Source organism: Microcaecilia unicolor, chromosome 7 (assembly GCF_901765095.1).
Source record: "Microcaecilia unicolor chromosome 7, aMicUni1.1, whole genome shotgun sequence".
Lineage (NCBI taxonomy): Eukaryota > Metazoa > Chordata > Amphibia > Gymnophiona > Siphonopidae > Microcaecilia > Microcaecilia unicolor.
The window spans coordinates 191,787,889-191,801,064 of record NC_044037.1 but is presented as its reverse complement, the minus strand read 5'-3'; the positions used below and the strand labels follow the sequence as shown (position 1 = coordinate 191,801,064).

General features: G+C 40.2%; 1 protein-coding gene across 1 annotated transcript in view; it reads right to left on the bottom strand.

Moving 5' to 3' along the window:
- Window positions 1-13,176, bottom strand: part of ERBB4 (erb-b2 receptor tyrosine kinase 4) — a 1,861,028-nt gene that overhangs the window by 416,963 nt on the left and 1,430,889 nt on the right. Inside the window, exon 16 of the mRNA XM_030209189.1 lies at window positions 10,394-10,468. Within this exon, the coding sequence (XP_030065049.1) occupies window positions 10,394-10,468 (75 nt within the window). The remainder of the gene's footprint in view (window positions 1-10,393; window positions 10,469-13,176) is intronic.

Below are 13,176 nucleotides of genomic sequence, written 5' to 3'. Positions count from 1 at the left end.
AAAGTATGTGTTATTTAATCAGAGGTTAATATACAAAATGATCATGCTGATTAAATAAGGATTTAACTGGCAGATCTTAAGAACATGTGATAAGCTATGCTGAGTCAGATCAAGGACAATGGTACAACATCAAACCGAAGGACACCAAAGATGAAGAGTTAATCTTTTATTGACGATTCAACATAGCACCGTGTTTTGGCTGAAACGTGTCTGCCTCAGGAGTCTTGTAATAGTATATGGTACAAATATTACAAATAGAAAATGAGTTAGTCAAAGAAGGAAGAAGGTCAGGAAATCTTAAAATTGTGCCCTGTCAGCTGTTTATATAACAGACGACATCACATGATTTTAAGATTTCCTGAAACTCTGAAGCGGTCTTTGCCAAGACCTTCTTCCATTTCAGCCTTCTTTGATTGAATCATTTTCTGTTTGTAATATTTGTATCATATACCATTATGAGACTTCTGAGGCAGGCACAGTTGAGCCGAAACATGGTGCCGTGTCATCAATAAAAGATTAACTCTTCATCTTTTTTGTCCCCCAGTAAGTGTCATTATCTGATTCCCTCTCCTACCCATTGTTTGTGTTTTTCCATGGGATTCTGATATTCTTCCATGCTTATGGACTTCTTGTGCTGTGAGTTAAGGTCTATCGATCCTAGCATCCTGTCTCTTGACAGCAACCAGTCTGGGTCATAAGAACATGGCAGATACCCACAACCTTTAGAAAACTGACCTAGTTAACTGGATCAATTTATCCTCCTAAAATTTTACTAGTCTAAATCTGAAGATTCAAATTCTGTTAGAACTGGGAACAGAGCTGGGAGGTGGGGAAATGTTAGGGGTTGTGTTCTGATTTTTATAGCAATCTGCCAATCTGGACCAGCCAAATATAAGTGCTGAAACAACAATTCTAAATCTGGCCAACCAAATTACAAACACTTGGGGGGCTTTTACTTAGGCGCGTGCTAAATGTTAAAGACACCAATGTATTCCTAATTACACGTTGAGTGAAGAAAAATTTTCTCCGATTCGTTTTAAATTTACTACTTTGTAGCTTAATTGAATGCCCCCTAGTCCTAGTATTTTTGGAAAGAGTAAACACGTCTTGCAAAGAGCTTCACGTCTACCCTTTCCACTTCACTCATTATTTTATAGACCTCTATCATATCTCCCCTTGTCTCCAAGCTGAAGAGCCCTAGCCGCTTTAGCCTTTCCTCATAGGGAAGTCGTTCCATCCCCTTTATCATTTTTGTCGCCCTTCTCTGCACCTTTTCTAATCCTACTATATCTTTTTTGAGATGTGGTCACCAGAATTGTACACAATATTCGAGGTGCGGTCGCACCATGGAGCGATACAAAGGCATTATAATGTCCTCATTTTTGTTTTCCATTCTTTTCCTAATAATACCTAACATTCTATTTGCTTTCTTAGCTGCCGCAGCATATTGAGCAAAAGATTTCAACGTATCATCAACGATGACACCTAGATCCCTTTCTTGGTTGGTGACTCCTAACGTGGAACCTTCCATTATGTAGCTATAATTCGGGTTCCTCTTTCCCACATGCATCACTTTGCACGTGCTCACATTAAACTTCATCTGCCATTTAGACACCCGGTCTCCCAGTCTCGTAAGGTCCTCTTGTAATTTTTCACAATCCTCTAACGATTTAACAACTTTGAATAACTTTGTGTCATCAGCAAATTTAATTACCTCACTAGTTACTCCCATCTCTAGATCATGTTAAAAATCAGCGGTCCCACAACAGACCCCTGGAGAACACCACTAACTCCCCTTCTCCATATATTTCCATTTTGGCATTATTCTTTTCATTGGTACAGCCTGACATCAGAGCTTAGGGCCACATAAGTGGTACTAATCATAATCCTAGCAAACGAGTCCAGAGTAATTACTGCATAAGTGATTTTCTGCCCAGCTAAGTACCTCTACAGCACCCTACTAGTGCACACATGCTCATGCAAGTGCTAGTAATTTAGACATTTATGTGAACAATTGTCTAGATTATAGAAATTCAATTTTAAAAGATAATTCTAAGAGCATAAGAACATAAGATTTGCCATAATGGGTCAGACTAACGGTCCATCTTGTCCAATATCCAGCTTCCAACAATGGCCAATCCACAGCCCAAGTACCAGGTGGAATACCAAAATGTAACAAGGTTCCATGCTGCCAAACCTAGAGATAAGCATTAATAATAGTTCATGAACTTTACCACCAGAAGCTGGTCAAAAACGTTTTTAAATCCATCTATGCTGTTTTCTATAGATGGGTGCTGTTTCCGCCTTGCAGAATAATGGAACTGGCTTGTTAAGGGGAATTCCTTGATACAGCGATAGCAGAACATGGCCAGTGTTGGAAAGTGATCTCCTAGCTGACTATAGGGAGAACTTATCAACATGGGTTACTGTTAAAATAGATTATTTTACTATTAACTCCTGTTATTAGTAACTAGGTCTCATTACATTAAATGGGAATGGAGGAGTGGCCTAATGGTTAGTACATCGGTTTGCGAACCTGTGGAAATGAAAACGATTCCTGTTGCTGCCTGATGGTTGGCAGTGGGTTGAGATCCTGGGGAACCAGGTTCAATTCCCTCTGCAGCTCTGTGGGACCTTGGGAAAGTCACTTAGCCCTCTGTTACCCCAGGTACAACAGTAATACAATGTACTACTTAGATTGTGAGCCCACTAGGGACAGATTCAGTACCTGTAAAAAAATGAAACTGTAAATCGCTTAGGTCTAAGCGGTATATTAATACTGAAATGAATAAATGAATGAATGAGTTGTGCTAAAATCACATGAATTAGTGGTAAAATAATGGCACCCATGTTGATAACTGCACCAATGTATGTTTTCACATCTGAATGACAGGGTGGACAAACAATACTAAGAAGAGACATGCTGAGGCAGTTGTACGGGAACCTCTGAACATGCTCAGAAAAAATTCTAGATCTTTCTGTGCTCTGAGAGAGTTGTTGTTTGCTGGTGCCTTTGGATGACATCACCCAAGTGTGTGGCTGAGTTATCCTGCTTGTTAACAGAGAACTCTTGCACAATTGTTTGGATATGGAGATAAATCATTACATTAACCAATTAATGTAATAACATATTTGTCATTTGACACAATAAAAGTAATGAATAAAACTAAACTTTAATTTAGATTGGTACCAATTTTAACCCTTTGAGGCTCATACGCTTTTGATTATTCTACTGAGTTCATGGGAATATGATGTTTAAACTACTTTTAAAAATTGGCATTTTCATGTTACAATTTGTCTGTGAAAAATATCTAGTCCAAGTCTTTCCATACTAGCTTTACTAATTCCAGATTTAAGGTTCTTTGAAACTCATTATGTATTATTAAACAGATACATGTTAGTGTCACATTTTGGCTACCAAAAGTTTGACAATATGTTTCATTATTCACTGGATGCACAAAACTGGAGACTTCAGCAAGTGTCTGACTATAGATGCCAGATTTTCATGGCAAAAGGCCAGGCTAGCATTTGTTTATTACTACTGTGTTGCTGGTGTGAATCTTCAACTAGTGAATGAACTCAACAGCCCCAGTTCAGTGACTTAATGTGTTTGAGGACAAAAAGGAAGTGCAAAAAGTAATGCAGTACAGTACACGTGCCACAACTGTACAGAAAAGGCATGTCCATAATATTAAAAACTATACTGACACAAATACAAGAGTAATTTTCAAAACCAGTCCCATGAATAAATCATTAAATTGTCTGAAACTTGACTTCCCTCAATCTGCCTAAAGATATATGTGGGATTCAACAATATGTGCTCTTCAGGTCATACTTGGGAGGAAGCCGTAACCAGGGATGTACATTGAACAGTATCAAACATATAAACGGCGAGTGACCGAACTCACTCGGAAGTGCGCAGTAAAGACCCTCTCTGTCCTGCCCCCCGTGTCAATACGTGATGACGGGGGCGGGACAGAGAGGGTCTCTACTGTGCAAGGGGAGGGATGAAACCGCCGACGCTACCGCTTCCCCCCCCCCAAGGTCGCTGCCACCACTCCCCCCACCCGGAGTCGCCGCCGCCACCCACCCTCCACCCGGGCCGGGCCCTCGCTATAGAAACAGCGTCAATGCAGCACACAGCTCAGCTGAGCTGCCATCGGCCTTCCTTCCCTGCCTGTGTCCTGCCCTCGCCCATGAGGGCGGGACACAGGCAGAGAAGAAGGACGGCAGCTCATCTGAGCTGTGTGTTGCGTTCCCGGGTGGAGGGGTGGCGGCGACTCCAGGGGGGAGCGTAGCGGTGACCTCGGAGGGGCAGCGGCAAGCTCGGCGGTGGGGGGGGCCTTGCAGCAGCGAGAAGGGGCCTTTCAACCCCCCCCCCCGTCCTATACTAGCCCGTTTTTACGGGCTCAACAGCTAGTAAAAAAATAACATACCTTTGTTAGTGGGAGGAACCAGAATTCCTAGTGCACTGATCTCCCCTCACATGCCAGGACACCAACTGGGCACCCTAGAGGGCACTGCAGTGGACTTCAGAAATTGCTCCCAGGTGCATAGCTCCCTTACCTTGGGTGCTGAGCCCCCCAAACCCCACTACCCACAACTGTACAACAGTACTATAGCCCTAAGGGGTGAAGGGGAGCACCTAGATGTGGGTACAGTGGGTTTCTGGTGGGTTTTGGGGGGCTCCCATTTACCACCACAAGTATAACAGATAGAGGGGGATAGGCCTGGGTCCGCCTGCCTGAAGTGCACTGCAGTACTCACTAAAAACTGCTCCAGGGACCTGCATACTACTGTGATGAAGCTGGGTATGACATTTGAGGCTGGCATAGAGGCTGGCAAAAAATGTTTTAATTTTTGTTTTTGGGTGGGAGGGGGTTGGTGACCACTGGGGGAGTAAAGGGAGGTGATCCCCAATTCCCTCTGGTGGTCATCTGGTGAGTTCGAGCACCTTTTCAAGGCTTGGTCGTGAACAAAAAGGGACCAAGTAAAGTCGGCCAAATGCTCATCAGGGCCACCCTTCTTTTTTCCATTATCGGCCGAGGACGGCCATCTCTTAACCACGACCCCATCCCACCTTCAGTACACTGCTGACATGCCCCCTTGAACTTTGGCCATTCCTGTGACAGAAAGCAGTTGAGGCTGGCCAAAATCAGCTTTTGATTATACCGATTTGGCCGCCCTTAGGAGAAGGGTGCCCATCTCCCGATTTGTGTCGGAAAATGGGTGCCCTTATCCTTCGAAAATAAGCTGGATAGTAACTTAGTAGATGACAGCAGAAAAAGACCTGCATGGTCCATCCAGTCTGTCCAATAAGATATATGGTATGAAGTGATACATCATATGTATACCTGATCTTGATTTATCCTTGCCATTTTTAGGGCATAGACCGTAGAAGTGTACCCGGCTCTGGCCATTTTCTAAAATTTCTGAAGTTGTTGTCAAAGCCCCTGAATAGCTCCACTCCAGCCCATCCAAATCTATTCAGCCTCAATCAGGGCACAGACCATAGAAGTATGCCCAGCACCAGCTTTCCTACCTAACCTCCACTAAGTTTCTTTGGATCTAATCCTTCTAAACAGGATTCCTTTGTGTTTGTCCCCTGCATTTTTGAATTCTGTTACCATTTTCATCTCTCCCCGTCTCTGGAAAAGGTTTGTTTGCGGATTAATACCTTTCAAATATTTGAATGTCTGAATCATATCACCCCTGTTTTTCCTTTCCTCCAGGGTATAAATGTTTAGGTCAGTAAGTCTCTACATGTACATCTTGCTATGCAAACCCTCTAACATTTTCATTGCTTTTCTCTGAACCGCTTCAAATCTTTTTACATCCTTAGCGAGATAAGGCCTCCAAAACTGAACACAATACTCCAAGTGGGGCCTCACCAACGACTTGTAAAGGGGCATCAAAATCTCATTTCTTCTGCTGGCTATACCCCTCTCTATGCAACCTAGCATCCTTCTGATCACAGCCACTACCTTATCGCACTGCTTCGCTACCTTGAGATCTTCAGACACCATCACCCCAAGGTCCTACTCCTGAACTGAGATTACCAATCTCTCCCCTCCTATCCGATACACTCTGCACTTCTTGACATTAAAATTTAACTATACAACCTCATCACAGGATACTAAATATAAATATAAAATAATTAAATCATATATACATAATATACTCCTTTGTATAAATCCTCTGTTATTAATACATATCACACAAGGAAATGCCACTAGTGAGAAACATACAAAATGTCATGCAAATCTTTAAAAAGTACAAAAATTACTAACACCCACTACTACTCTTTCACATCCATATATACCACACCTTGGACGCTGGATTATATGTGATGGGGCTATACAATAACTCAGTTCTTTGCCCTAAAGTTCTGACCAAAACAGCACAGGATTTATGAATAATAAAATGACAGTCCAGCAAACATGCGTATGTCCATATTCTCAGTAAGCTGTAGATGACTGAAAATAATAAATCCCGCTGCTCCTAACAAGGTTTGGTAATCCTCTTAAACAACGAACCACATTGTGTCATGAAGAGGCTTGACCCCCCAAACGTTCACTCAGATCCAGCTTCCACGGTTTCTATCCTTTATAAAGATTAACTTGAATTTCACAATTACTTTCTCGCTTAAACAAAGCAACGCATTGAATCTAATGTTACTTTTCACTGTAACCGCAGCATTTGTTTTTGAGAAACTGTTCCCAGACTCTAGCTTTCTATGTTTTTACAGAAACACCAGCCTTGTTTATTTTGAAGTTTAATATCAGCTGGTGACCTTTTGCCCCTGATGCAGCCATTTTTATACTGGCGAAACATGGCCATGTTGGGTATTTTATGTTGAATACCTTGGAGCTTTTAATCTACTAATAAAGACATTGTTTTTTCACAAGGTCTGCCTCATTGTTTTATTTTCCATATTTAATTTGGCAGACCGATTTGCCTTGTTATTTTCTGACTCATTTCATTTATTGGCCTTTTTACCTGCTGCGGTAAAAAGGGCCTCAGTGTGCGGCACAAAATGGCCACTGCTGCTAGCGTAGGGCCCCTTTTTCCAAAGCTTAGCAAAAGGACCCCTTAGGCAATGACATCAAATAGTGCCTAAAGTGCAGTTAAGCACCTAACTGCTGTTTACCCACATTTGGGCACCTAACTTTTGTTTGGACACCTGTGGTTAGGCATCTAATTAGCACCTAACTTGTGGTGCATTATATAGAACTAGAAGGAAAGTGCACACATTTATTTTATTTTATATTTAAGCAGCAACATACCTAACTTATATGGCACCTAGGGTGGGGCGAAGCACCCCCCAAGCAGCGCTCACCAACTCCTCCAAGTAAGGGGATGCGTGGAGCACGCGCGTACTGTCAGCTCTGCCGATCCCCTGTCCCCTCAGATGTCAACTTCCTGTTCCGGGGCAGGGCAGACCGCCCTGCCCTAGGTACGCTAGAGTATTAAAAAATATTATATCCCACACCATCTACTGCTCTGGGCACACATGTCCAAACCCTATGCCAGTCCTGCCCTGTGTACACTTCCACTCATGTCAGATAAAGTTATGCATACACAGGGTGTAGGTGTACAATTTTAAGCATTTTTTTTAACCACAGAAATACCCTTTAGAATGCCCATCTTAATATACAATGGCAATATTAGGGTGGCAAAAGTTATCAATGTGTTATTTTACTGGTAACCACAGTTATTAATAATTAGGTCTCACTGTATAAAATGGGACCTGTGTAATAAAGAATGTTAGTGGTAAAATAGCATGTCTTAATTGTAGCCCACATTGATAACTAGGCCCCTAAAACAAATTTCTTTTAGTTGAAAAATTGAGGTGGAGTTTACATGATGCTAATGAATGAGTTATAAACAAGACTAAGGCTGGTGCTGATATATAAAGTGTAATTACAGTATATGTTTTTAATTCTGTGCAATTTTTGTTAGAGTTACTAATGCATATTGGTGACCTCCACTGCTTTTCTGGATCTAACCAGCTATATGCATGGTATCACGGACTTCGTTCAATCCTCTGCTCTTTTCCTGTAATAACATGAGCACACATCCTTATACTACTTTATATCTGTAACCTATATTTGAATGGAAATATATTTACATAAAATATTGGTAAAAGAGGACATAACATAGCCAGAAAATAGCAAAACATTGTAAATATATAAACCTAAATTAAAACAGGATATGTTTAACTATGACATTACATGATGATAACAGGCAATAACTGTTCTGCATATAATTCCTGCAAATAGAATGGAAAAACACAGTAAAACCTGCACTTTCCATATAATGAGCTCAGTTATTATAGCGCATTTGGCAGGACATAAAGGTGTACCTTTTGCATCAAGCTGATTTCATCTGATTCTAAGAACAGAATTTGAACTAGGGGGGAAAAAAACCCTTTTGCTTGGTAATAGAATGTGTTTACAGTAAGAATGACTTCCATAGGAGGTAACATGCTTCAATGCAAAGCATTAATTCAGGAACTACTTCAGTAGCCGTTGGCATAGTGGGAGCATTTTCTGGGACTCAGTTTCACAGAATTGTAGGTGGAATTTTGAGCATCTTGTTAGAAATTTGATTGTAGCCTGATGGGTTTTTATGATACTATTGTATACATGTACTATAACATAAGGGATCATGTTTCTCCAGTTATAATATGGCAAAAAAACATACAGAATGTGTTTTCCCCCTATAGACACAGAATAGGGGAAAACACTCAGCAAATCAAGACCATGATAGGAAAACTATCCCATTAAGGAAGGTACATGTAGAGATAACAATAAAAGGAGGACATTTTGATGAGGACATGCTTGGTAGCTAGTCATGGTAATGGAAGCACAACACTGTAATCTGGGCAAGTGTCGCTGCACTTGGCAGACCAGTTTCAAAATTTGTCAAACTCTACCAAAGTTTCTGCCTGTGCTGCAGAAACAAAAATTCAGTCCAATTTATTTCTCTGAGACTTTAAGACATACATATCCTTCTCAAAACGGTTGCCTCAAAATGTTTCTCAACATAGCATTCAAAAGCGAAGCATCTTAAAAAGACATACCAACCAGTTTAGCAGCGACATAAGAGTTTTACATGATTTCCAGGACTTCAGAAAAACAACATTATAACCATCCCTTCATATACAGTGATCGGAAGGCAGCACTAAAATCAAACTGGTTAACGTGTAAACCACTAGGTTATATTCTACTTCAAAGTTAATTTTGTACTTCAGATTTCGGAATCTGCTGTCAGAAAAGTAACTGGTTCAAATTCAGCATATTCTAATTCCATCACATAAAAGACGTTTAGAAGCCAGAAAAAATATCCTATCAGATTTTTTCTGGAACATAAATCATCTCTCTATGACAACTTACTTTTGGTAACATAATAGTAATTAAATGTAACATCCATGTCAATTAAACTTCAATGAGGTCTGAGGGTTACAGGCATTCTTATTTGCAGATAATGTAAAGCTTACATTTTACTGTATTAGTAAATGCTCTTCACAATTTTATGATGTCAAAATAATATTGTTTCTATTATTTTAGGTACAAAAAATCAAAATCAATTAATTTTATTTCTTGTTAAAAATTATTGTACTTATTGAAAAAAGAGAGCTTAGAATAGACTTGGGAGGAGCTAGCAACATAGGCTACTATTAAGACACAACATGTTATTTTACTGTTAATCTCAGTTATTAGTAACTAGAGGTTATGTCTACTAAAGGGCACTTGGAAATGTGCTTGTCATATGCTAACAATGGAGTTTCCCATGCACTAAGTCCAGTTCTAGCATGCCCAGGATACAGGGCATTTTCAAATTTTTTTTCAGGTTGAGCGCTTATGTTTGCATTACCTGAAAAAAATCAGAAAGGGAGCATTTATCATCTCCTAGTTAGGAGGCACTAAGCCTCACATGTTAAGCCAGTGTTAACCAGACAGCACATCCATATTAATGTGCATTATCTGGTTAATGCTTCCCCAATCATTACTCAACCATGCCACATCCCCAGTAAAAAATAAATCAGAAAACATAAATAATGCAAGCTTAGAGTGTGCTACATGGTTATCTACCGCAAAACACTTTAACGTGTCTTGTGGTAAACATTTTCATAAGCACTACATGTCTGTAGAGGGCTTAACACCTTTTAGTAGACATACCACTAGGTCTCGTTGCATAAAATAGGACCACAGCATGAGTTAGAGGTAAAATAACACACCTTAGCAGAAGCCCACATTGATAACTACATCCCTTTATTATAAACATGGTCTTTTTGGTCTAATTTGTATTGCTCAATAAACTGGTTAGTATCTCTGTTATAACCACAGGGAGAATTCTGGGTACAAAATGGAAATATGAGGGATGTTACCTAGCATGTTGTGGTAATGTGGAAAGGGCCGTCCATGGAGGGTAAATGCAGTCATGAATAGTGGGACCTTTACACCTGTAGGCAATCACAGAACAGAAAAACATCACACAAAACACGGGGACATGCACACACATGCGCCCTCACTCTGATACTGAGTATGAAGGTTAGTGGATGGGATCAGTGGGTATCAAAAACAACAAGACCACAGAATGTAATACCTATCCATCAGGCCAATGCAGTCCTGGATACGTGGGCCTATACACCTGCAACATGGTCAGAGAGAAAATAAGAGGAGAGAGATATAAAAAGGTACAAGGAAAGACAGAAGGAATGATATGGGAGGTAAGAGAGAAACAAAAACAGAGAGACAATACAGAGATGGAAAAAAGAGGATCAGAAAAATAAAGGGATATGGGAGAAAAAAAGTTATTTCTAGGGCAATAAAATGAATGCGTCAAATATTAACAATTCATATTTTTAGAAGATCTTTTAGTCACAATGAAGCTATAACCTATTAAGAAATGTGTTAGATCCACATAAATTTAAAAAAAAAAATCATAAAAAAACAAAAATACAGCATCTGTATAATAAGTATCCCCAAGCTTGAAGCAGTCTCTAGCTGGCATTAACAATACTAAAGCAGTTTTCACGTGCTTCAATGAGAGGCCTACAACCTCCAGTGCTAGTACTTTTTCAATGAACTCTTTCTTCTTTATTGTTCACTACACAAAATATGAGATATCCATATAAAGGCTGTTGGTTTGGAATATTTCTAGATGCTGTCTCCCAGATTCTATGTATAGCGCTGACAGGTAGAGAATTTGTGCGCAGATCCAGGAATGAGTACTTAACTACTGCTAATTGGTGCTTGACTGAAGTTGAACATATACCTCCCCTGCGTGCTATTCTATATCTTGGTGCCTAACATTTCTTGTGCACATCCCAAAAGGGGATATGGCCATGGAAGAGGCATGGGAGGGGCATTCCTAAAAGTTAGGCACCAAAATTAGGGGCCCTTTTACTAAAGGGTTGCCGCAAAACAACTCGGAACTACCGTGGGCCTAACGTGGCCACCCGCAGTTCTGCTTCAGCCTGTGCCATTTCCAGCACTATGGAAAATAATTCCGTAATTTGTAGTACGGTGCTAAACCTGGAAGTAATCGGGCAGCACCACACACTGCCCGGTTACTGCCAGGTTACCTTGGGAGCCCTTACTTCTACCTCAATGGGTAGCGGTAAGTGCTCCCCCCACATGGCCACATAGTAAGAATAAGCTTACCGCATGGCCATGTCTTTATAAGGGGATTTTTACCCGCTGTAGTAAAAAGGCCCTGGCACGTGGCAAAAATGGTTCCGCCACTACCACTGAGCTCTTTTTACTGTAGCTTGGTAAAAGGACCCCTTATAGAATAGTACCAATTCACATCTAACTTTGGGTGCTCGTCTTACACCTTTTTCTGGTGCTGAAAGTTAAGTGCAATTTACGTACTATGCCGGCAATCTATATAGAATAGGGGTTCGGTGCTGATCTTTTCGGCACCTAACTTTTGGCATTGTATATAGAATCCACCTTATACTAACTGCATGCTTATACTGAAGTGTTTTTATTTGGTTGCTGTAATTTGATTTTGCTTCAGTTCAAGATGGCAGCTGAAATATTTTGAACTTGTTCATAGTGGAAATGGGCATAACAGTGAATGAAGGAAGACAGAGGTCTATTATAATATTAAGTCAAACAAATTATTCCTGATGAGAAGTTGCACATTCTGATCAGTTTTCTGATATCAAAGTTACTTTGAGACTAAAGGTGTATTGAAAGTCAGTAAAACATGGGATAAGAACAGATGTACACAGTTAAATAGAAATTAAGGGTCTGTGATATTTCAACAGAAAGAGAAAATGGGAAACTACACAACCTTTGAGATTTGGGAGAAATAATTGGGAGGAGGGGGCAGAGAGTGAGGATGAGGGAATAATAAGACAATCAGGTTATAATTGATAAGCTAAGCCAGGATCAGTAGGATAACTTTGGGCTCAAACCCCTAAAGTGTCAAATTCAACTGGGGATATCCTCTATTCGTATAACAGGCTGCAGTAGAGTTGTTCCTTTTTCAGCAACTGTAAAAATGATCAGAGTTGCCAAACAATTCACAAGTTGAATCTGAGCCAGACTGATTTCATCCAGGTTTGCTTTCAACAGAATTTTTGAATTTCACCCAGGACTACAGGTATATTTCGTTGAATTTCCCCATGCTGGATCTAGATGAAATTTAATGAATATTTGTAGAAATCTGTTTTGTATTTTCAGAACATCCAAAAATGAATTTAGGGGGCTATTTCAGCTTCTCCTCCATGAAATGCTTGTTATACAATTCTATAGGCCCTGTTTACTAAGGTGCGTTAGCATTTTTAGAATGCGCTAAATATGCAAGCGTACCTACAGCATGGCTTAGTAAACAGGGCCTGTAATGAAGTATTTAACTGCTCTTTGAAGTGGTCTTACAACTATTTAATATGTGAGCAGGCAGCATTCATAGGTATACAAAATGCTCACAATTTCAGTGGAACTATGCAACTTTTCTAACCACTAACAGAATAGATACATCAGAAGAAAGATGACACTGAAATCCCTAGCTAACCTGCATTTAGCATTCAATGTTATTTTATTTTATTCATTGTATGGGTGGAGTGATTGATGGTAAGGAGATTAAAAAACACTACAGATTATAATCAATCACCTCAGGTCTGCTGGAAATTAGGCAGCTTCTATATACTGAGGGGCA